Below are 24,869 nucleotides of genomic sequence, written 5' to 3'. Positions count from 1 at the left end.
TGTGGTCTCTGGACCTCTGGAGATTCCTCAGTCTCATTTTCAGGAGGCTCAAGAGCTCAAATTGCTCTTACAATCATGAAGCAATTACTTATTTTTTGACTGTTGGTCACTTGTTATGCTTGTATAAAGTCAAAAGCAAAACTTACAATTTTGTAATGTGAACCAAGCCTGGGGCACCAAGTTACATCAGAGGTCATTGTATTTTTCATTGTCCCTTGCAGTTTTGTTTAAAAACCTTTTATACTTGCCCAAGATGAAACAGCAAAGAATAATGTTGGTAAATCTAGGATCATCTTTTTGATATTATGAATAAATGAAAAGTTCACATAAAGCATTTCTGCATACTGAAGTATGTTCTCAGAACTTCACTTCTGATTTAGTTGTGAGTTTAACAGTCTTTTTATCATATAACTTTATTTTTACATGAAACTAGATATATCAATAGAGAACATAATGGGCCTTCAAGAAAAGTGAAGAAATAGTTGTTGCCAATGTCAAATTCAAGCAGTGAATCTAAAACTTTGAGATTTATGGAAAATGTATACCTTCAAATCTTCCTATGACAGACCCTCAGTATCTGGAAGACTTTTTGCTAAGACTGGTGATGATAATAACAAAAATGTTCTGGATGTTGTAAAAAAAAATCTGAATTGGTAATTTCAAAGCTCACTGATGTATATTATGAATCATGTACTGTTAAAGAATTGTTTACTGTGAAAGATACACCAAGAAGTGTTATTTTGTAGCAATTTCAGAGATACAATGTAAAATTCCTTTATACCCAACTTAAGAAACTAATGGTTGCAGTGTGTGATGTAAAGTAAAAGACTATCCATAATGATCCATATTTCAAAAACACATTTATGTCCAAATATATATAACTACGTGATTGGTTATTATTGTTATTGTTTCTTCCAAAGGAACTGCCGAAGAATCAAGAAAAAAGTGAATTTAATTGTGTTCTATTCAGTCAAATGGGGACTTGTACATCAGTGTAAATAGAGATACATTTTTCACCCAATGTAGAAAGGGAACAGAAATGTAAAAGAGTTATAAAAGATAGTCATTTTTGTTATGTGTGTTAACAATGTGGTTTTTAATTGTAGTGATCTTGTCCAACAGTAGACATTGTTTGTTATCACAAGATGAGGGAGAAAGCGACTGGCATCTACTAGGCAGAGGACAGCAGTCCTGTAACACATCCTACACTGCATAGGACAGCCCCACAACAAACAGTACCTGGCTTAAAATGTCAGTAGATCCACGATCAAGAAATGCTGTTAACACCTCCCGCCTGCACACACACAGGCACACATAAACACATATGCATTTAACTGTCACTCTTAATTTCTAAACAGAACACATCAATATAATCTATGGAAGCAAATATCCTTTGTGATCTTTAACAGAATATTTTTCAACAGACCTAATTATAATAACAAGAAACCTGAAATGACTTCCTTCCAACTATTAGTAAAAGCACAGTACAACCTCTGATGTTTGCAGCCAGGGCCTGATAATATATAGGTATTCTGTAAATTAAGTTGAAGTATAAGGCAAGATTTTAAGAGCTCACCTGTATTTTATGTGGTAATACACTGCCAACGTCATACTGTGGGAAGAAAAAAATATAGGTAATAACCAAGTTTATTGGTAAATTGAAGACAAATTTTCAAGGGGAACCTTCCCATAGACTTGTCTTCCAGTTATCAGAACAGTATCAATGGGTACTTGCCCGTTTCATTTAACTTGCTTATAGTGGACAGATGCCAAATGTTATGAAGTATGACATCAGGACATCTTTTTTAACTATACATTATTATATTTTTCTCTTTCATTTGTGTTTTTACCCATATAATCTCTTTCCCTGCACAAATTGTACATATCTGCCCATATACTTAAAACTAAACCACATAATTTTTTTTAAAACTTTGAGGCCCGTGCATTTATTTTAGTTGACTTATTCATTATTCACCTGCCCATAATTTTCATTATTTCCCTGAAAGTAAATTATGAAAGTGCTGTATAGCAAAATGAAAATCATTCCTCCAGTACAAGAAAAAATTATGTAGTAAATACAAGTGGCCACCAAACTGATAATACTTGTTTTATGCTGAAAAATCAGTGATAGTAATGCAGCCTACATCTGTACAGTACAATATTCATGGGAAATATTTCCAAATTCGTTTAAATAAAGTATTAATAGGCAGACACAACCCTTCAGATAGTACGTTGCTGTATCACTAAATTATGCATAGTTGCTGTTTATTAGGGTACAAAGGGATTCCCTTGAGTGAGTTATATGCTTTGATTTGCTCTCATTGTTTAAAAGGAAGCTTAACATCATCAAGGGAAGACAAAGCTGAATTTCAAAAGAAGTCCAGAATATGTTTAAAATTTAAATTCTCACATCATATGCATCATGGATGCATATTTTTATGGTATTTCAAACAGTTTATCTCCCAATTGAGTTTAATCAGAGACTGACCACCATACATTGAAAAGGTTCACCAAAACTTATTAGAAATTTCATCTAACAACCAACTGTTACAGATAAGGGAACCAAAGCTTGTCCAAAATCCCACCAAATAGTCAGAAGCAATTCTTTTCCTATATAGTATTCTCTGGATCAGTAGTTCCCAAACTTTCCTGCACACTGGAATCACCCAAGGAGATTTACAATGATCCATAATTCCAACTTGAGACATTATGATTAAGTGGCACAGGGAACAATTTGGTACAAAGAGTGTTTGAGAAGTTCCCCCAGGTGATTCCACTAGCAACAATGTTTGTGAATGCCTTAACAGTTAAATGTCACAATCTTTGGGCATGCATTATGTACATTACTACATGGAAACTTCATCCTTGATTTTCTAAAGTGCTGTGAGTACCCACGAATGAAAGGGAAGATGAAAGTGGGAAAAATGCATGTGTTTCCAGAGATATAATTTGATAAAGTTGCATCAGTGATTCTAACAAAGTTTATACATTTTATTAAGAACAATTAGGGTAGAGCTAAGTGGCACAACGACTGCCTGGCAAGCATAACACCCTGAGTTCGATTCCCAGTACAAAACCAAAAAAAGAAAGAAGAATGCACTATTACCCTATGGTAAACATCTCAAAGCCTTTCCTAGATGCCTAATGGGCCAATGCACTCTAAAAACCAAACCTGAAAACCAAAGTGACATTAGCAATATTCTATAGCAATGCTATGACATTAGCAATTCAGAATAGAAGTTGTGTGCCTGAATTTTGATGTTGGTATTTTAATAAGCTTGAAAGATTCCTATCAGGGTGTTTTCCTTGTGCATCTCTGATTATGAACCCATAGGTATGGGAAAGAGTACTGTAGGTAGGAAAGAATAAAATAGGGGAGGGGCTGGGGATTTAGCTCAGCGGCATAAGCGCCTGCCTTGCAAGCAGGCAGTCGTGAGTTCGATCCCTGGTACCCATAAAAATGAAAAAGACAAAAAAAAAAAAGAATAAAATAGGGGACTCCTTAGGTTTTCTGGCTAATCCTAAATAGAAGGAATTAAAACTCTCCTGGAAAAATTTCACTTGGAAATAATGTGAAGGAAAAAGGTAGTGAAAAAACAAAACAACAAAACATAAAGGCACCAAATGGCTTAGGGGCTTGTACCCAAAACCAGAGAAAGAGCTGACAAACAGAGTACAAAGAAAGTCTTGTACACAAAACCAAGGTAACCTTCCTTTTGTACTTCCAATAGAATTCAGGGAAGCAGACTGGGAAGAAGGAATGACTAACTCTGGGGGAAAACTTGTGTGTTCACACCTATGCACTAGCACACACACTTACACATTTGTGTTCACTCTAGGTTCAGCATATTGTCCACTCTAGGAGCACTATATCACTACAATAGACACACACACATCTCATTACTAACTCAAATGTAACAATGAATAAGGCACCTCTTAGTCAACCAGCTGTCCACCTTGGAGAAAAGGCCCTCTCAAGGACAAATAGAAGTTACAGAAAGCCCTCCAAAGCAATGACATAGGCAAGTGGACCTGGTCCAATACAAATAAATCCCTGGGAACCAAGAGGGTTATGGTAAGTTCTAGGCAGGGCAAAGTGTCCTTAGTACACAATAAAGGTATCCAGTAACAAAGGCGTATGGATCTTCCTTATTTTGGGGGCTCCCTGCCCTAACTCTTGTTAGGATGGCTATTTTCTCCCTTTCTATTGAAACATGCTTTCAAAACTTTGTATCTGTAATTTGTTATGGTATTGAGTTTATAATCCAGGTGAGCCGCTCACCCCAGTGCAGTGGTGCTCACACAGCACATGAGGTGACACTGCACATGTATTATGGCAAACATTCAAATGCTGGTACCTGGGGTGTCAACAGAGGAAAAGCAATTCTTTTTTCCAAGAGTCATTTCTAAACTGTTAAAGACTGTAACTCATAGAGAACTATCTTTTCTAGAAATATCCAAATAGAAAGCACCTGTTCTCTTTACATTTAACAGTGTCTTGCATCAAACATGTATACTCTAAAGAGGCACACTTTTCATGGGATTTTTTAGTTGCTAACTCATGTTCCCTTCTACCATGAGTAGATTAAAATAAAAATGGGAAATTCACAGTTAGGCCTTTAAAATCAATATGGATGTTTTGCTGCAATCTTTGAAAGTGGGCAAGGAAGAGAATAATCATATGGCTGAATTTACCCAACATGGCTGGAATGTTTTAACAGTAGGGGACCTGTCACTCAGGCCTCTGCAGCATCCCTGTACTCACCATTGTACTATGTTTCTATGATTAGGCTTGCTGAGAGTGCTCTCATCCATCCATATTGAGGAGCAGGAGCTGTACTTCCTCGTAAGCTGACAGTAGAAGAAATTGTCACAGTAAGTTAGACTCCCAAATGTTGGGGCTGTTTCCTTGGTTAAAATGTCAAGTGACAAACCATGAAGGTATTTCTTACACTGCATGAAAGGTCTGAGAGCAGTGTCATGCATATGGGTCTGCAAAATGTTACTGTGGGAGGCTGTTTATTTTCAGGGGTGTTGGAGGAGTAGGTTGTAAAATATAGCCCTTATTATTCTGCCTATTTTCAAATCTGACAAGCATTTAGTATACATCATTTTATAAATAGTATAAAAAGTTTAAAATAAGATTTTGGACTTTTAGCAAGAAAAACAGCTAAGATTTTCTATTTGTACTGTTAGTAACTAGAATAAAATGTAATGGCTTGCATAATATTGGCACAGTATTAACAGTATAGTACAACAAACAAAAGCTTAACTCTTAATTGATTAAGTGACACTAAGTGTGTTAATGTGATGAGACAAATATTTCACAGTCAAAGGACTGTGCCAGGCATGCTCAGTCACTAATAAGCCAGGGCCATAGTTCACCTGGACCTGTACCCTTACCAAGATTACACAAGATCTATGTGAAGATTCCCTCACATCTAAAATAGAGGACAAGAACAAACTTGAGAACTGAACATTCAGTTATTTTCTGGGTGGATTTCCATTGCATCACTTTGTGGAAAGCCTCAACACTCAAGATTACATCTAATTCTCTAAAGCTATCTGACACTTATCAGGACACATTTCCGCCTCATTCATGCTGTTCGCTGCCTGAGAAGCATTTTTCCGTGTTCATATCCTACAGATTTGACCCCATCTACATTCTGGAATATATCTGCCAACAGCTGCATCATAAAACATTTCTCAAAATGTGTTCCAGTGACAGTGTAAGAGATTGAGCTTATTTAATTTTTTTCTCAGCATGGGAAAGACCTTAAAGGCATGACCCATTTTGTATAACTATATGAACATTATGAGATGTTTAGACAACCTGTCTGGTGATATCAACAACACACAGCACTTCTGGGTGAGTACAATTGGTCCACAGATGAATTCAGATCAAGAATTTAAGAATGAAACTGTCCATGCCCCATTTTCCCATTTCTAAAGATAACTAGAATAGCAAAAATATTCATAAACATTTCTAAGTGATGCTTAATCATTAAAATTTAAAAGAAAACAATTTTAACACACTAAATGTCTATCATTCTGGCTTATGTATACCTATAGTACACACAATATATACTGTAACAGACATTATTTTTTGACATACACTTATGTAATATGCAGTAATGTCAATCACTTAACCTTGAAAACAACTTCACTCATGAAATGGAAAACAATTATTCTTTGCTGTGAGTAGGAGTACTCCATTACCATAAAGGTTCAAACAGATTCATGCATTCACACTTAACAACAAAGTTAGGAAAACAAAAATAATTACACTACCAAAGCTGATCTTTTTGGTAATTACAGAGCCTGCTGAACATCTGCGAAAAAAGGACCAAAGGGATACCTCTTTTGTCAAAAAATAAAAATGCGGATGTCTGGAATCAATGAGGTATTCCCATGAAAAACGTCAATAATAAACATAAATCCTATTTTAAAAATTAATGTGACATTTACAAAGTATATTCATGCATCATTTTTCTTCCTCTTTAGTTCACTTCGTACAGCTCAGACTGTCCCATTTTTCTTCCTGTGCTGCTACACTAAAATATATCAATATGTTGAATTATGTAGGTTTCCCCTGACAAATCTCAACCATTAGAGCTACATCCAGATGCTCCACCAACCTTCTTCGTAAGTATTTCAAGAACTTTCATCTATTTTTAGTTTTAAAAAGCCTATCCAGATGAGATGTCATGGCACATGTTAGTTTCTGTGTGTATTTTGTGTGCACAAGTCAGCCAGAACCACATAACAGTGTGCAACCAGAGAGACAGAAGATATGCAAACAATCTTACACAGTGGTCCAAGTAACCCTAAATGTTTTAGATATCCAGATACTGAATTATCCTCTCAAAATAATCTCACCGCTGAGCAATGAGATAATGAGGGGATCTGTCACCACACTAACAATCAGTGACAGTTTTAGCAAATGAACACTAAAGCAGAATGTTGTGGCACTGTCATTACAGTGATAACGGAAGACACATAGTGGAAATAGTCACTGATCAAGGAACTGTGGGTTGGAATCCCTGTGACCTTAGAATCTTTCTAGAGGGCATTTGCATTGGCAGTGGAGTGTTGCTGGTTCGTGTGAAACCTTCAGACCATCTTTTCTATTATACTCCTCCATAATGTTTGGCTTTTTAGTGGTAATCTTTCAGCAAGCAAATTGTCTTTCCATCTTTGCAAGACATGGCTTAAGTGGCTCTTTCTTTCTGGACAAACTCAAAACATTTTAAATATTCTTTTGGGCCATTTGCTCTCAACAGAGATCTGGATGAAAGCCCTCAACAGTAACCATGCCACTACCTTAACATTGAACTGCCTTGAAATTTCTGCAACCAGATTAATTTAATTTCGGCCTTTCACAAAGCCTTTGAATATGAGCAAAGTGCAAACTAATTTTCTGCAAATGTAACACACACACACACACACACACACACACACACACACACACTTTACATTTCCTATTACTCTCCCACTAGCCAGTTTTGAAACTGTTTTTTTTTTTTTTTTTTCACTTTTTTCAGTTTTAATAAAAAATACACAGCCGGTATCTCTAGGCCTTTCCAAATGATCTTACATGCCACTTATAAAGGCTTCGGAACCATATGGTCAGGTAGCAGCAACACAGCAATAACCCCACCTACCAGCACCAAACTCTTAGTTACTTTCTCTTCACTGGGAGAAATCACCTGACATCTACAAGTTAAAGGAATCCTTAGTCTATTGGAGACACATAGTTTTAAGGGTCTAAGTTAATACCATTATATGTATTTAATTTAAATACATTTGGTTATTGCTTACACTAGACGTTTCTTCTAACCCTCTAGTGCTTATAGTCTAGAGACTTCTGATGAGGTCACTGAATCATGGGTGTGTGACATTGAATTAGTTCCATGAATGGTTTAGCATAGTTCTGTGTGGATAATTAGCATAGTTCTGGGTGTGAATGATGGGCTTAGTGGAGAGAGAAGATGCACCTGGGTTTGGGTGGCACCAACCGAGAGGCTTATAGCCTGAATCAAATAAAAAGTGAAAGGAGGAGGAAGTCTTGCTGCTTCTTACCTGCCATTCCATGCAGTGTATATTCGCTCTCAGGTTCCTCTGCCATGACTTCTTGCTTTGGGGCCAGATGACTGTGGACTCAAACTTCTACAAAATGTGAGCTAAAAGACACCTTACCTCCTTTAACTTGTGGGTGTTGAGTATTTTGTCCCAGCAATAAATAGGTAACTAAGACACACTTACACTTGAACTGCAAGTTTTAACTAAGTTAAAAATGGTGGAATGATTGAACATGCAGCTAGTTCAACTTGCTCCAGAAATATTACTTGAATTAAAGGATAAAATAAATGTTACACATGAGACCTGGATCCAGAATGGACATAATATTTGATGTGTGGAAACTGTAAGTTAAAGTACTGTTAACTCACATGGCAAAATATTAGGACACTCAGAGGCACAGAGCACCTTGGCATAAAGTGTGAAGCAGAGGCCATGAAAAACCATAGGAAATGAATGTAGAGCCAGTGTACACCTGTCCTCCATCTCTGCAGGTGCTATGCAGATACTACATTCCATAGACATTAAACCTGAGAGATATCAAGTACATCAATGCTGAGAGCTAGACATTAGTGGAGGAAACACTGTGTGATGAACAGTTTCAGGAAAGCAGGCAGCCTTGAATGTATTCCTCCAGCAGAGGGTGAGGAGCTTTTTCTCTGATATCAGGCTGTCCAAGAGATTTGGCCCCCAGGTGTTGCCCAAAGCCCTGCAAAGGAAAACCTGATTTCACTGCCAAATTCTCACAGTGGAGCCCAGTAGTTAAATGGAAGTTTTGCTCACATACAATAATTCAGTCCAGGGAATGCCAGGGTCACCCATGTATTTCAGGGAATCCTCTGACAAGAGAGATCATTGTAACAGGAACAAAGGAATTTGTGGGAGTGCTAGAAATTCAGGAGCAAATTAGAAGTTTAAAAGTATTTCAATACCAGGTTGAAAAAGTTCAATTCAAGGAATAACTAATATTTAATCAGAGCCCAGGGAAAAAGTCAAAAATGTAAAGAGGACGGAAATTTGACATTAGTGAAGAAGTACAAGTCTGAAAAATGCAATATTTGAATAAACAAACTATAAGAAAAACTAGAGGAAATATCAAGGACTTTAAAAGAAGAGGGAGTTTTCAGACTTTAAAGACCACCCCAAGGAGATGAAAAAGTCAATAACAAACCTGTCTGTTCTTTCAGCATCCCTAAGATAGAGATGCCTTTAAAAGCTTCCAGAGAAGGGGGCGTGGCTATAGCTGGTTATTTATGAGGTATGTAATATGGGGACAACAGAGTTAAGAGCAACACTAGAAATGAGAGGAGCTTTGTGAAAACTGGCATCAACCTGCAAATCTATGTTTTATTAAAAACTATATTTTGCTTTACAGGCTGGCTTCTTAAAATTATCTATTTGGCCTTTCACAAGAGAAAGTTTTCCAGTAGAACAGGGGAGCACAGGACAGAGGAAACAAAAGAATCTAGGACAGTGAGGACACTCACAACAGAGCCCTATGGAAGACAGACTTCAAGGAGCTATTCCAGGGAAAGTGAAGCAGCAGGCCTAAGGACAAGCCTGTCCCTCTAAGGTAGGAAAGCCTGTGAGGGCGGTCTCCTGTAGAAAACTGAAGCAAGGGTGTTTTAGAATGTGAACAATGTCCTGGCAGGCATGTGACTAATGTTACAGCATTGCAGGGATAGTTGTTAAGAAGACTGTCCCATTAAGAATAGAAAATTGACCTCCCTCAAAGAGGAAGAATGTGAAAACAGAAAGAGCGCTGGGGTTACTTATCGTACTTGGTTTTGTGAACTAATGCTCCTTAGGGATCATCCAGCAGCAGTGCAGAGCTGTGTACATTTCAGAAATATTTTAGATAAAGAATTAAATTGTACAAAGAGGCAGAACAGTGTGACTGTTATTACATAACCTAGCAGTAAACAATAGTCATAAATGATAATTAGTTATTTAGTTTAAAATATATGATCTAAATAAATATAAAAAACAAAAATCAAACTGTATGATGCATCTGAAGGAAATTGGGGAGAATAAAGTCATTGCGGAAGGAGGAAGCTAAACATTCACCTGTTATGATGGAAAAACAACAGACAATGCTAAAGACTGATGTGTTAAGTTGTTTACTTTAATTTTTAAAAAGATTAAAAAATTAAAGCCAAATGTTTTATACAAACCTTTAACACTGTGCCCATATTACCACAATGGAACTTAATATCAGAAACTCTTAAAAATGGAAATTACTAACTCAAAGACTTTGTGGAGCAAACTTAAAACATCTCAGGAAAATACAAGATACATTAAAAATGCAAAAAAGGAAGTCTATGGTAACAGACTGGCTCCTCATTATATTTGTTTAGAAATCATGGCAGATACAAATAGATATACTCAATTTCTTATCAACTATTTACTTACATGCTTGAGATGGGTGTTGTTCCTCTGCTCATACACTAAGAATAAAAAAAGAAATAAACCTAGTTAAATTATTGTAATGCAAATGCCTTAGAAAAGTGCATTGAACTGGCTACAAAATATCTGATGGATTGTAAATATACAGAATATACAAAATGAGTATTTTACTTTTAAATGTAAATCATCTAGTGCTGTGGATATAGCTCAGTGGCACAGTGCCTGCCTGGCAAGCACAAGGTAGTGAGTTAGAACTGGGTACCAAAATCAGCCAATAATCTGCCAAGACATGTTTGATAAAGTGAAAACTAAATATTTATTTATACCTTCCGTTTACCTTAAAAAATGACAGACTGTCCTTACATGAAAGAAAATTGTACAACTGGATCCTCGGGGAACATTAGCTAATAGAAAAAAATTAACTTATTACATGTCTCTCCTTTTACCAGACTTTCCTGAGTAAATACACAGTACTTTGTAATTGTATATTGCTTTACAGCTTAATTACAAATATCTAATAGCAGACGGCTCTATGAACAAGTTTCTGGTTAGGCACTGTTGTCTTTCTGCTCTAGAATTCATAACCTACTAAGTTAATGCAGATGTTACTAAAAATATTAGTGATTCATTAGACAACTGTAAATTAATCCACCTGAAATATCGAGCTTGAAATGAATGTGCTAATCTAACTGAACAGCCTCTCAATAGCACACAAATTCATTATGGCCTAATGAAGTACATAAAGCAAACACTCCAGAGTTACATGGGCCACCGCAGCATTTCCCATACTGTTTGGTCTAAAGCTAGACATCTGCATATTCCTTTCCCCTGAAGAGGAGTGTGGATCTGTTTGTATTTTATTCCACACTCTACATGTGAGAGGCACATATATCTCCGGAAGAAATGGAAAAACACAGCAATGCTAACCAGAAATGACCAGCTGAAAAAGAAAATTGTACAGAAATGGAAATATAGATAAGAATCCCCATTTTTCACTGTGCTGCATTTTCCCAAGTATTACAGGGGGTTCATTCCTTAAATTCTTACTCTTGTAATCAACTGGAAAATTTTGTCATATATCACAGTTTTAACAACACAATAAAACAACAGCAACAACAACAACAAAGGCAATTTATCCAAACATGAAGAAGAGAAGTTAGGTTTCACAATGTCCCGCAAATCTGATCCTCACTCTGGAGTAAGCAGGACACAATAATTTACAGTAGTTGCACACATTGCCTTACCCCTTAGGAAATGTCAGAGTATGTTTACACAGATTTTCTTCATAGGATCAAAACATTTTTGGTAACTCAAAATTCCTGAGAATGCCATAAATCCTAAATCTGGTGTGAGGTAGGCTCACTTGATTATAGCACTGTAACAGTGAGATCGAAGGGATGACTCAGTAGGACTCTCGTTGGCTATATCCACATATATACCTATCTGCATATCTGTAGCTATGATTTTTAAAATATGATGACAAGACAATCTAAGTGTAAACTAAGTTTTATTATTTCTCCTTAAAACATTTCCTGTGGAACAAGGGGAAAGGAACAAAATACTACAGAAAAATAAGTTTAAATCCATGACCCCTTCCTTAATCATGTGGCCTGCTGTAGTGATGATGAGGCAGCAAAATGTGTTAACAGAGAGTAGACAAGCTCTCAATTGTAGAGTGACATTAAAAGAAAGTATATAATCAGATATTAAAAGGAAAATGCACATTTAAAAAATTGAAAAACTGAATCCAATATGTAATTTCTTGTACATATTCATATAATGTATCAACCATGTAAAATGACAATAGTTTTCAGCCTGATCATTGATGGGGAAGCGTAGTCTTACCATATGTTTGACTTTTGCTCAGGAAAATTGTGCGTATCTTTGGATCATCTGAAGGGTTTAATTTCGAAGCTCCTTCTACAGAGAAACACACACAAAAAAAGTCATGACTTCATTCAGTAGAAATGTATATAGTTTTCAAAACAGCTTCCCAATACCTTTAATCATGTTATCAGCATTGTAAAATGTTTTTAGTTATGAATGTGAATGAAGTAAAATGAAGGCAACAATATAAGGATTCTCCCAGAGAACTGTAAAGCTGTAGAATCCCTTTTCACATACAGAATCAAACAGGCTGTATCTTAGACTTATTATTGTAAAATTTTACCTAAATAATGTAATGTAGCTTTTCCATGAACCAAGTGCACTTTAAGATGAATATATGGCCTAGGATGGCCTTCTCTGCTGGTATTACTGGCACATTTCAGGAACGGTTTTGAGTAACAAACACTTGCTCTCGCATTGTGGATGCTCTGTTAGATGCCAGTTCAATGTGACAAATGTTTAAAAACATCAAACGTTCTTTAGACCATGAATCACATGGCTAATTCTAGCTGCATTCAACAAGACAACTCATTTTGATAGCTGTGCTTTTAAGAGACTATACATGATGGAAGATCTCGGATTAAAATCCTGTGTGCTAATCTGTAAACACCTTTCTGAGAAAAACTGTTTTTTAGAAACTTGTCCATGTACATACATTTTTGATTCTTCTTTCTGCCCAGAAGTCCAACTTGGAACTAGATTGGGAAAGTCTTGTTTTTAGTAGATACTATAAAACAGAGTCTTAAACTTCAATAATACATAATTTGCTATTATAAGGAATAATAAAAGTCATTATGGTGTGTGCTGTGACTGTCCTCAAAAATCTCAGGCTACTTAACTAGTTTTGTAACAAACTGTACCAATATTCAAAAAAAACTAGTGGTTAAGCAATATTTCCTTAAGCACATATTATTAATTATTCTACTTTAGAGTGTTTAGTGGTCCAGTCACACTCTTGTGTATATCCTTGGCCCTGCAAAATTCAAAATGGGCATTGATATATTAAAAAAATAATCAGTCTATTAGTGACGGCTGTCTAACGCAGTACTTCACAAATTTACCTTCTTTGAATACTACTGTTGTCCCTTCTGAGTACTATGGTTAGAATTTTGGATACATATCGTATTGACCTTTCAGATTTAACAAGAATTTGAATAATTGATTTTAAAGGTACAATGACATCACTATCAACTTACTAAAACCTTTCTTTATTCTTCATGGTAATTCCTCAATCAAGTTCAGTAAAAATAATTCTTATATAAGAACTCCTGAAGAATTCATGAATTTTTGCATGTCATTGAGAAGATGAGACAATCTTAGTTATCTGGAAAAATAAAGCCACTTTATGCACAAGGAGAAAGGTACAGACTTTCATGGTCATCTGTATTCCAAAGCTTTTGACAACTTTAGGACCATGTGCTACTAAAACACCAATATGTGCATATTTGAATTTCTAAATATAATTTGTAGAATTATTTTACTATTAAAAATAAATTATAGAAAGACCTATATTAGGTATTGGCACCTTTATAATGACAGATTTTGTATGTAGTCCAGAAAAACTAAGTATCACAATAAGATGAATCAGTTTAAACACACACACACACACACACACACACTCTCTCTCTCTCTCTCTCTCTCTCTCTCTCTGTCGCTCTCTCTCTGTCTTTCTCTTTCTCTTTCTTTCTCTATTTCTCTGTCTCTGTCTCCAAGACTATGTATCTGAAGACAAAATTCAAGAAGTTTGGTATTTAACATAAGGAGAATGTGCAAAAATAAAAGAAATGAGCCCAAAGGAAAGGCTTGCACCCTCTCTAGAGCAATAGAAGAGGCATATGACCCAGGGTTGGTCAGTGCATCACAACTCTCTTGAGACCTCCCAACAACCAGAGGAGAAAGACACTAGGACTATTATCTAGCTAACTGGCAGCTGCTGGTGGTGACCTCTGCCATCAGGAATAGTAAATGTTTGACAGAAGAGATGGACAGAGGGGAAGAGAACTGACATGGACTTTTGAGAAGAGTTACTTCCTGGGCCTAGTTGTACATGATCAACCTGCATGAACTACCTGGTTTGCAAGTCTACTTTGGAATAGATTTTACATAATTTATAATTGTTAAAGGTGCTGGTTAATCAGCGGTACCGATGATCACACTCAAGGTGGGGACCTACAAGAGTCATTGACTCATTTAACAGATATTATGAACAGCAATTTGTAAATGCCACAGTACTGTGTTTAAAAATTATCAACATACTCACAACCATTTGTTTTAGTTGCTTTGATTATGCATGTTTTAAAAACAGCTCTTGGGCTCAGAAACATAACTCAATTGTGAAAAACATACCTTGCAAGCACAGAGGTCTGGATTTGATCTCCAGAAGAATTAAAAAGGAAAAAATAACATCAATATACAATTCATTGCATATTTTATACCACAAAATGATCAGGCTTTGAGCATATTTGCTCTTTTGATACCATAAGTGTGCAGCAAGTTATTATGTACTTTATGTAGCCAATCTCCTATTGGTTGAAGATTTAGTCACTCATAAAATTTGATTTTATTATGAGAAAAATATTCATGTACATAGTATTTTCTTTTTTTAATAGATAGTATTTTAAAAGAAATCATCTTTTTTTGATTAGGAAAGCTTTTAAAAGATGCAGGGATTAGACAAAAAGGAAGGGAATTCTTAGTTGAATGTACAGGGCTAATTGCATTTGTAAAGGCATAAGGGCACTTTAGGGTACGGTGGTACCAATGATATGGCTTGAACTCCAAGCCCAATTTTGTTTTGTTAAAATCCTGTGAATGTGCATGAGAAACATTACTGTGCCTTTAATTTACAAATATCTGACGACAGTTTGACTACTGTCCCACACTTAATAGTGGAATTTTCACACTGGTTATTTTCACATCAGTTTTATGTATGTTAGAACATTTTCATTGCACAGCTTTCAGGAAGTACTAGTTTATCGTGTGCCCACCGCAGTTATCTATACTCCTTGCTCTTTCTGCTAATAGTGAACATCATGTGTTCCCATTTTATCCAATGGACATTTAGGTTACTAGACAGTAAACTGATAAGTACTGTATTAATACTGTAGTGTCTATTAACTATTTCCAAGAGCCAAAAGGAACACTAATTATATCACATTGCTCTACTTTCACTATCAGGATTGTGTAACTACCAGGGAAAAAGCAAATCACTAGGGACCATAAACACACACACACACACACACAGACACACACACCTGCATACATACAACTTAAAACAGATGTCAAGAAAATGCAAACTTTGAGTATCATGAAACTTATACAAATGCCTTAAAGATTTTTAGAAATATATACAAATATTTCAAACTATAACTAGAGATTATGATTAAAACTCTTTTGGAATATCCACTAATTTTATATTATGAATTTAAAATTTAAACTTCGGAGCACAGTGAGTTGTTATAGGTGAAATACAGTTTTACAAATTTAACTCAAATCTACATGTGAACCACTGTGAGAGAAATAAATCTATAAAACATTACTGATAAGTAATATTGCTTTTGTTAATGTCTAAGATACTATCAATGGAGACATCCATCTCAATTGAAGAAGTTTTAAAAACAGAAAGTCACACATGTGACTTGGAATATATGAAATGCACTACTGAAATATTAAAATTATGCAGCTTGAAACTATCAAGAATTAATGTTTCTCATCAAAATAATAAAGAGGAAAAACAATGATCAACAGTTCAGGAAAAATCAGAATTAGAAAGAGACACTGATTTCAATAAATATCATTTAAATAAAAGATATTCACAGTTTCTCTGCCAACTGCTGTGCACTTGCTCATTTGAAGGTTATAGCATTTACCCAGTTGGTCTATTATTCTTTTTTTTCTTTTGGTACCCTGGATTGAACTCATGACTGCACTTGCAAGGCACATGCTTATAACACTGAGCTAAATCACTGGCCAGTCTAATATTCTTTTGCTATGAATTATATTAGTTTTAAGATCCAAAACACAACCATTGTAGATTCATAATTTCTATGCAGAATGTTGGTTTTGTTGGCATCCACACTTTCCACTGACTGGAGCTGGTTGTGCTGATCAGATGGCACATCACAGCAAGCAGAACTCCTGCATACTGCTGCTCAGTGCTCACTCTCACCTGACTTCTCTGTTGTAGTTTCTGCTGATCTGCACTCTGAATCAGCTTCTCCATCCATTTTCAGTCCTTCCCTAACTGTTTAATCCTCACTCTGTGTTTTACTGATTGGGACTGAGATGTGACATTTGTATATTGTATTAATCCTCTTTTTACTTATGTATTACTTAGGAATGCTTTACTCAATTTCTTTGAATTGTTGTAAATTATCACTTCTGTATTATTACACATGACTAGCTTAAATATTTTAATACTCTGGGAGTTAGATGAGAAAACAAGGCAGATTTTAAGGCAATACATATGTCATATTTTAAAGTCCATTTCCACACATCTTATATCTGAAATTTACAGTTAGTTTGCTATTTTTCTTTAAAAGACAGTTTCCTATGCCAGTAATCTTCCCGTGGTTTCCTGTGACAACTAAAGTCCGTAATAGTCTTTGTGAAACCCCATTAGGCATACAAAGACTTTGACCCACAAGTTCTTCTTGTGATGTTGTTTGCTGTCCTGAAGCTGCCTTCATGTTTTATGTCTTGGTCAACCGAATTGGGTCCCATTTAAGGATATCAAAACAGAGAGGGCTATCCCTCTGCATCGAAGCATTGCCCAACTCAGATCATCCTCACACTTCGGGCTGCTTAGACATCATTTAAATAAAATAGGCATCTTCCATTGCCCTGGTAAAAGTGGTCTCCCACCCCAACTATTATCCAATTTCACTTTGTCTCCTCACCTCACCACCTGACTTTTAAATTATGCAAATACTGTCTATCCTTATCCCCTCTAGACTATTAGGATTAGGGTTAGGATGGGGCAGTCTGTACAGCACTATCTGCTCTGTGCTGAGCACTGATAGGTTCTTCAAAAAACATTTGTTTCAGTGTCCTCAAAACTAGATATTTTTTCCAAGCTTTATCATTTCTTCTAAGATTTCTTCTAATGCTGTTTCTTGCTTTGTCACTTAAGATCATTAAGCTGAAGGTGTCTTAGAATATAGCTATTCAGATGTAGGTGTGAAATAGGCTATAAAGAATGACAAATGTACAGAAGAGTGATTCTAATGCTGATCAAAAAATGAAAGTTAATTTTATTTTGGCATAGGAATATTTAATACTGAAATGCTTTCCCTCCAAAATAATTCATCCTATAGATTCAAATTATGAGAAAAATATACCATTTGCATTTTATAATAAGACAGTATAACTCATGATTAACCAAATTATTTTTATCTGTGTCCCCAGAAACTAACATTTAATGGAATTCTATGCGATTACGTTTTACAGGGTACATTTTAAAGGTTTACATTTTAAAGGTTTGCCAAATCATAAGGTATCTGTGAATATGTCATAGTTCAACTTAACTTGCTAAATGTGAAGTAATACAAAAATGATTTTGTGTATATCTGAAATCTACACTAGGTACTTAAATGACTTGAAGAAATGTTATTCTCAAATAACTGACAAGAGAACAAAAAAAACCCATCCATAAAACTCTTCACTTTAATTTATAAAAAAATTTAGTAGGCATTTTGAACTTTACAGAGAAAATCATATAAAATTACCTGAAATAAAGACAAAAAGCAGATTTTCAATGTACCTATCTTTTACATTTGTTATCTGACCTTGTGGTATTCCTATCTATGCAAACTGAAGTCAAATAAGCCAGGATTTTGGTCACTGTATTCAGTGCCAAAACACTACCCTTCTTGCAGTGTTTGGGATCCAGCTGCGCTCTCTGCATGCTATAGAAGTGCCTCAGTGAGCCATTTCCCTGACCCTAAGCATTCAATTATAAAAGACAAATAGAAAGTAAAATTTAATAAATACAATACAACAGGCTTTATGCTCAAAATATTTTTCAGTATTTCAGATTCAGTGCTGCTTATCATTCTCCTGCCCTCCCCTGCCCTCTTGCCAGCTTCCCCTAATGTTCACAGCATTCTCACCTTCAACTGAGTTCCTAGAACCAGCGCTTTGACTTCAGAAGAAAATTTAGGCTATTTTTTTAAACTTTACTTTTGTTCTTATCCATTAAAATGAATGTACACAAATGACACAGAAAGGTACCTGTTGCCTCTGAGTTTTGCAAAACCTAAATGAAACTAAGTACGACGAGAGTAAGGTCTAAGAGACAGGTCTACATTATGAATACAATATAAGATGCATTCTGAAAAGTTTTCTTTCCCCTGCAAAGATTGAATTTGGCATCTGTACCATATCCATGTCTATCTGAACTAGGAGGTAGCTAGAAGCACTCAGTCATTTCCTAACTTTGTTTCTTAATCTACAATACAGAGAATGTACAGAGTTTTCTTTGTATTAGGAAGGGTCAAGTGCGATGTATAACACAGGAGAACATGTAAATCATGAAGAACTCTATAAAGGTCCTATTTATGCTCTTCCTTTTTTTATTCGTACATATTTGCAATACATTACACTTCTAAATTTTTTGGTAAAATCAGTCAGAGTGTTACTTTATATCATCAAGTACAGTGTAAGTTTTCATAAATACTTATGTGCTTTGCATTTAGAGGTGTAACTTGTACATTTATTCATCCTTTAATGAGTTTTATAGTTCCAAAAATGTTACAAAGGCATGTATATTGGGCTTACTTAGTCTTTTTTTTTTCTTTTGTGTTTTTTGAGACAGGGTCTCATGCTATGCTGTTCAAGCTGGCCTTGAGTTCACTTTGTAGCCCAGACTGATCTGGAACTCGCAAGGATCCTCCTGCCTCAGCCTCCCGAGTACTGGGATTACAGGCATGAGCCACCATGCCCGGCTTTGGGCTTACTTAGTCTTAACAAAGTAACTAAGAGTCCAACTAAACTTAAAATGAAGAACAAACTATAAGACATTTCCTATATAGTAATGAAATAAACTCTGCCATTTGCGACTCATATCTTCCTGATACAATTTTTTCCACTTCAAAGACTTAGTGTTATTCTCTAAGTAGAGCTGTCTTTGATGAGCATGTAGGATGATTTCAAGGTGAAGTCCAGCCTGGGGAACTTAGTGATACAGAGAGATCTTGTCCCAAAATACACTTGTTTTAAAAAAAATACAGGGCTAGGGATAGAGCAAGTTACAAACGCTTTGGTTAAATCCCCAGCACTTCAAAAAGGAAAAACAAACAAGGATAGTCTTCATTAAGGAACCAACTTGTAACTCACAATCATTTTTACCAACATTGATCATTTTCCAAATTCTTGGGGGTAAAAACCAAAGATTTCATCTCTTTCCTCTAGCAGGATCCTTTCACTTTGACAATCTTAGCAGTTGTCAAGTATTGTACTGGCAGGTGGGGCAGGAAAGGAGAAGGGCTAAGGAGTAACTGACATTCCAGAGCTGGCAGGGTGTGATACATTAATTCCTATGGCTTTACTTTCCTAACTAAACCCCCAGTTCATGTTTTGTCTCAAAAATTTGGAGCAACATCTCATGATCTCATGAGTGTTATTTATTTAATGTTCCCTTCCGTCAATCTTTTTTTCTGGACTCAAATTTCAGTTGGAAGGATGAAACAGCTTCTATAGACTAATGTCAGGTTATCATGTAAACCCCTCTGACAACTTTTGCTTGAATTTCCATAGGAAACCCTCAAGTGTTGGGATCTGAACTGCGAGCGTATCCTTGCCTTCACTGGTGTAAGCAAAGTAAGAATCAGGTCTTACTTGTCTCATTGACTTTGGTAGCAATCTGGGTAAGGATAGGTAAATGTTAACATATTTGAACTCTAAGAAAAGGGAAAGAATATACTAAAAAAGTCCTAATAAAGTTCCACAGGACAAGAGAGAGTGCTACTAACAGAAAGGGTCCATAATAGGATTCAGGAGTGAGTAGGGCCAAGAACTTGGTTGATAGGGGATGGAAAGAGAGTGGCCTCACAGGAGAGGACAGAAATAAGTGTAGGAAAGCAAGGCACAGTTGGAGTGAAATCCTTGCCATCAGTGCCCAGCCCTAATAAAGCCAACTCTTGAAAGAAAGTGTTCAAAGCCACCGAGGGTGTGAAAGCTTCACCTAGGGCCAGACAGTGTCCCCCCATCTGCCCCTGCCTACCTTTGGGCATCTTCCAGTAATGGATATATTCCCGGTGGTGTCCATCCCTGGCTCCCTTTGAAAACTTCTTGGTCTTCTGGGGAGCAGTTACTTGTGCCCCCGCATCTCCATAGACCTCAGAGTCGCAGTCTGACTCCAGTAACCCTTTGCATTTGCACTGGCCACAATTGGGGGCCACGCAACAGGTTAGAATGTTCCCCATAGGGTGTCACTGCACCCTTACTCAGCCCTCAATTGACCAGCTCAACAATGCAGAGAAGGGCTCTCCTGCTGTCCCTGTACTTTCGTCTCTGTCCAGCAGGCAGGCCCCACCCTTGACCACCTTTTCCCAACACCGCTAAGATGATTCGTCCTCTGTGAGCCAGAAAGGGTAGAGATCCCAAAACTGCTGAGAAGCAAAGCCACTGCCAGAGTTGAGGTCAGTGCTTTCCTTCCTTCAGCCACTTCCTACTAACTGAAAGCACCTGGCTGGCACCAGCCAACTGGAATGCATCCTGTGGTGACCTGGTTACCAGCAGCCAATCACAACTCGGGTTCCATCCACACACCCGCCCAACTGTCACCCAGAACTTGAATCAAAACACACTGCCCCACCTGGGATGCTCAGTCTTTCACACACAGGGTTTAAGATGCCTGTTCCCATTTTTTAGGAGCTGGCTTTGCTATCTTTACTGGTGCTCCAGGGTAAAAGACTTTATAGAAGGCACCAGTTAGTAAGTGACTAGTTCCATAGGCAACTCAGCCTCCCTGACTGGTACACCTTTTATTTTCTCATGGAACTTAGTTGTATTCAAATTTTTGACTGTTTCTGCTCATAAATGCTTTTCTAACCTCTTTCAAGCAAATGTTCATTTTTGCCTGTAACTTGAAGCTTTGTTATAACTCTGAATAAGTATTTCTGGCTATGTATCTTGAATGACACTCAGGATTCCTCTCATCTATACTTCAAACAGGGAATGAACTGTCCTCTCATCTCTGTCCAACTCTTTTTTTCTTCCCTCTGTTTGTCCCTTTCACATCAGCAGTTCTTGGTATTTCTTTTGTTTTATAACTCGTAAGGCACAAGTTTCTCCTACAAAATTGAAGAATCATAAAATGGGGCTCCAAGGTCTTGCTTTGATAAGAAGGGTAGCAGTTAACATTTATCAAGTGCTATGTGCCTGGTGCTGTTCTAAATAAGGTACTCACGTAAGCCTAAAGTGCAATTACATCTAACGTTTTATAAATTGTTTAGAAGAAAACTGAGATGCAGTATTACTTTGAAGTCAAGTTCACATGACTGTCTGGGTGGAGCTAGAGTAGTCTGGGCCCTCAGGAGTATGGTTCAGCACAAGTGTATTAGCCATACTGTATGAAAGTAGGGTAGAAGGCAAAGTTATGTGGAGTGTCAGTGAGTATTAGGTTGTGCTTTAAGGACGAATAATTTTTTCACATAGATTTTAGACGTGTTCCCCTCATCAATATACAGTTCCCTCTCTATACGAGGCACTATAGTATGACACATTTCCAACTGTGAGTGAGTCTGGGCAGGAGAAAAAGCATAGTTTTTTTAAAAAATTTATTTTAAACAGGGTAAACTAATCATAACAAAGCAGATCAGAGGAAAACAATGTATGTCACACTAATTTCAAAGCAAGACAACAGGATATTATCACTGTCTACCAAAAGGTCTCTTGTTTTCTTCTGAATAGTTGCCCATATTTTCACATATAATTAATTCATACACAAAAAGTAGTGGTCAGAACAGAATGATGAAGGCATTGGTCTTGAAAACCAGACAATAGGGAAATCAACAATAGCTTCCATAATTTGTCTTGTTCTCTTCAAAAGAGCTATGCATACCTTTTGTATGTTGAAATTAAAAAGTACAAAACATACTCAAGTCAGTCTGAACTAGGGATAATAGTACTGGTTGATTTCACATCATATGCTATGGAATCAGCACTGGATACGTAGTGTCTCTTTTTCTTCAAAGTAGCTGTTCATTCCATTATGCATTATAGAATCAAGTCTCATAAACTATTTAGGAGAAATTCTATGCATGTATGAGTGTCTACATGTATACCTATGCTTTCTGTATCAGACAGAAAAACAAAACAAAACAAAACAAACAAATTTGTAGAAAAACCCGAAACAAAAAAGACAAATAAATAACAATAGCAGAGTGCAAATAACTGATGATATCGGCCTTCCAAACAAGGTGTTAGGAGCATAACTAGGTCTGTTATTTTCACCCTGATCTTCAAGAGTTTCTCAGATCACCATACAATAATATGCACAATTGTTGCAATCTACGAATGCTAACTTTTTTCCAAGAACTTCTATAATTTGTAGTACAATCATTTTAGCTATCCTGTGTATTTACATAGTTTTAGATACTTTTTATTTTTCCTTCCTTTTTCTTTTTCCTCACTTTCCCTGAGATATTATTTTTTCCCTGTATGCAGATTCTTATCCTTTCACTGTATTTTATCTTATGTACTCTCACTTCTCCACCATTTCTTACACTAGGGAAACTATACAGTATTTACACATGTGAGATCGATGCATTTCATTTATGAGTATGTTCTCAAGTTGCATCCAATTACTTATAATAAAAATCTCCTTGTGATCATTCTTTGTGGCCAAGTAGTACTCCATTGTATAAAATACCACATTGTTTTATCCATTCCTCAGTTGATGGGCACTTAGGTTGTTTCCAAGACCTGGCGGTTAGAAATTGTGCTGCTATAAACAAGAGTGCACATATATCACAGTGGTATGATGTTTTCAGTTCTTCTGGGAATATGCCCAGAAGTGGAATAGATGGGTCAAATGGGATTTCCAATCCCAGATCTTTGAGGAACCCCCAGACTGACCTCCACAGTGGCTGCACCAGTCTGAACTCCCACCAACAGTGCAGAGATTTCCTTTCCCCCCACCCCAGCCTCTATAGCATTTGTTGTTGGTAGTTTTCTTGATCCTGGCCATTCTTTCTACAGTGAGATGGATTCTCAGTGTGGTTTTAAGTTGCATACTTCTCTAATGACCAATGATGCTGAACATTTTTTCATATATTTATTTGCCATTTGTTACCTTTTTGTCACTTATTGTCATTTCTTTATCTGAGAACTGTGTATGCATCTCAGATGCCCATTTTTGGATTGGGCCTTTGAATTTCGGGAGTCTAATTCTTATAAAATTCTTTATATTTTCTAGACAGATGTCCTTTGTCTGAAGGAAAGTTCGCTAAGATTTTTCCCCAATTTGTGGCTTCTCTTATTTCTCTCTCAGTGCGTTTGGTGTCCGTGTATGTTAATGCTATTGATTTTTGAGTGTTGGCATTGTATCCAGCTATGTTACTAAATTTGTTTATTTTACCTTGGAATCTTTCAATGGAATTTTGGGGGCCTCCTATATAGAGTGCCATGTCATCTGCAAATAATGATTTTTTAACTTCTTCTTTTCCAATCCTTACTGATTTTATTTCTTTCTCTTGTCTAATTCCTCTGGCTCGTATTTCTAGCATTATTTTGAATAGGAGAGGTGAGAATGTACATCCTTGTCTTGCTCCTGACTTTAGAGTAAAGGTTTTCAATTTTTGGCCATTTAATATGATGCTGTATGTTAGTTTGTCATAGATGGCTTTTATCATATTGAGGTAAAGACCATGTATTCCAATTTTCTGTAATATTGTTATCATGACTGAGTGTTGGATCTTATCAAAAGTTTCTGCAGCTATAGAAATGATCATATCATTTTTATTTTTGATTCTATTGATATGGTGGATTACATTTATTGATTTGTGTATGTTGAACCATCCCTGCATTCCTGGGATGAATCCCACTTGGTGGTGGTGTAAACTATTCTTGATGGTTTGCTGCATTCTGTTTGCCAGTAATTGACTGAGAATTTTTGCATCTGTGTTCATTAGGGAGATTGGCCTGTAGTTCTCTTTTTTGGTTGGTCTTTCTCTGATTTTGGTGTTAGTGTAATACTTCCTTCCAGGAATGAATTAGGAAGAATTGCTTCCCTTCAATTTCATTGAAGTTTGTGGAGTGTTGGCATTAATTCTTCTTCTCATGTCTTATAAAATTCTGCAGTGAATCAATCTGGACACGGGCTTTTCTTTGTTGGTAAGGTTTTAATTACATTTTCAATTTCATTAAGTTATTTTGGCAGCTGTTTCAGAAGTTGTACCTCTCCTTGTTCCGCTTTGGTAATTCATATGTTTCCTAAAATCTGTCCATTTCTCCTGTGTCATCAAGCCTATGAGAGTAGAGAGAGAGAGTTCAAA

At 36.4% G+C, this 24,869-nt stretch overlaps 1 protein-coding gene across 1 annotated transcript in view; it reads right to left on the bottom strand.

The window, feature by feature from the left end:
- Positions 1-20,795, bottom strand: part of LOC100733824 (cyclin-Y-like protein 1) — a 31,107-nt gene extending 10,312 nt beyond the window's left edge. The window contains exons 1-6 of the mRNA XM_063233620.1: positions 20,594-20,795; positions 12,331-12,405; positions 10,488-10,526; positions 8,555-8,565; positions 4,766-4,851; positions 1,577-1,612 (exon numbers count right to left, since the gene is read on the bottom strand). Coding sequence (XP_063089690.1) covers positions 1,577-1,612; positions 4,766-4,851; positions 8,555-8,565; positions 10,488-10,526; positions 12,331-12,405; positions 20,594-20,795 — 449 coding nt within the window. The remainder of the gene's footprint in view (positions 1-1,576; positions 1,613-4,765; positions 4,852-8,554; positions 8,566-10,487; positions 10,527-12,330; positions 12,406-20,593) is intronic.
- Between the last annotated feature and the right edge of the window lie 4,074 nt (positions 20,796-24,869).

Source organism: Cavia porcellus, unplaced genomic scaffold (assembly GCF_034190915.1).
Source record: "Cavia porcellus strain 051 isolate PalLab524CR breed Dunkin Hartley unplaced genomic scaffold, mCavPor4.1 scaffold_23, whole genome shotgun sequence".
Taxonomy (NCBI): Eukaryota; Metazoa; Chordata; class Mammalia; order Rodentia; family Caviidae; genus Cavia; species Cavia porcellus.
Note: the sequence above shows the minus strand (reverse complement) of the source record. Positions and strands in the feature narration are given on the sequence as shown.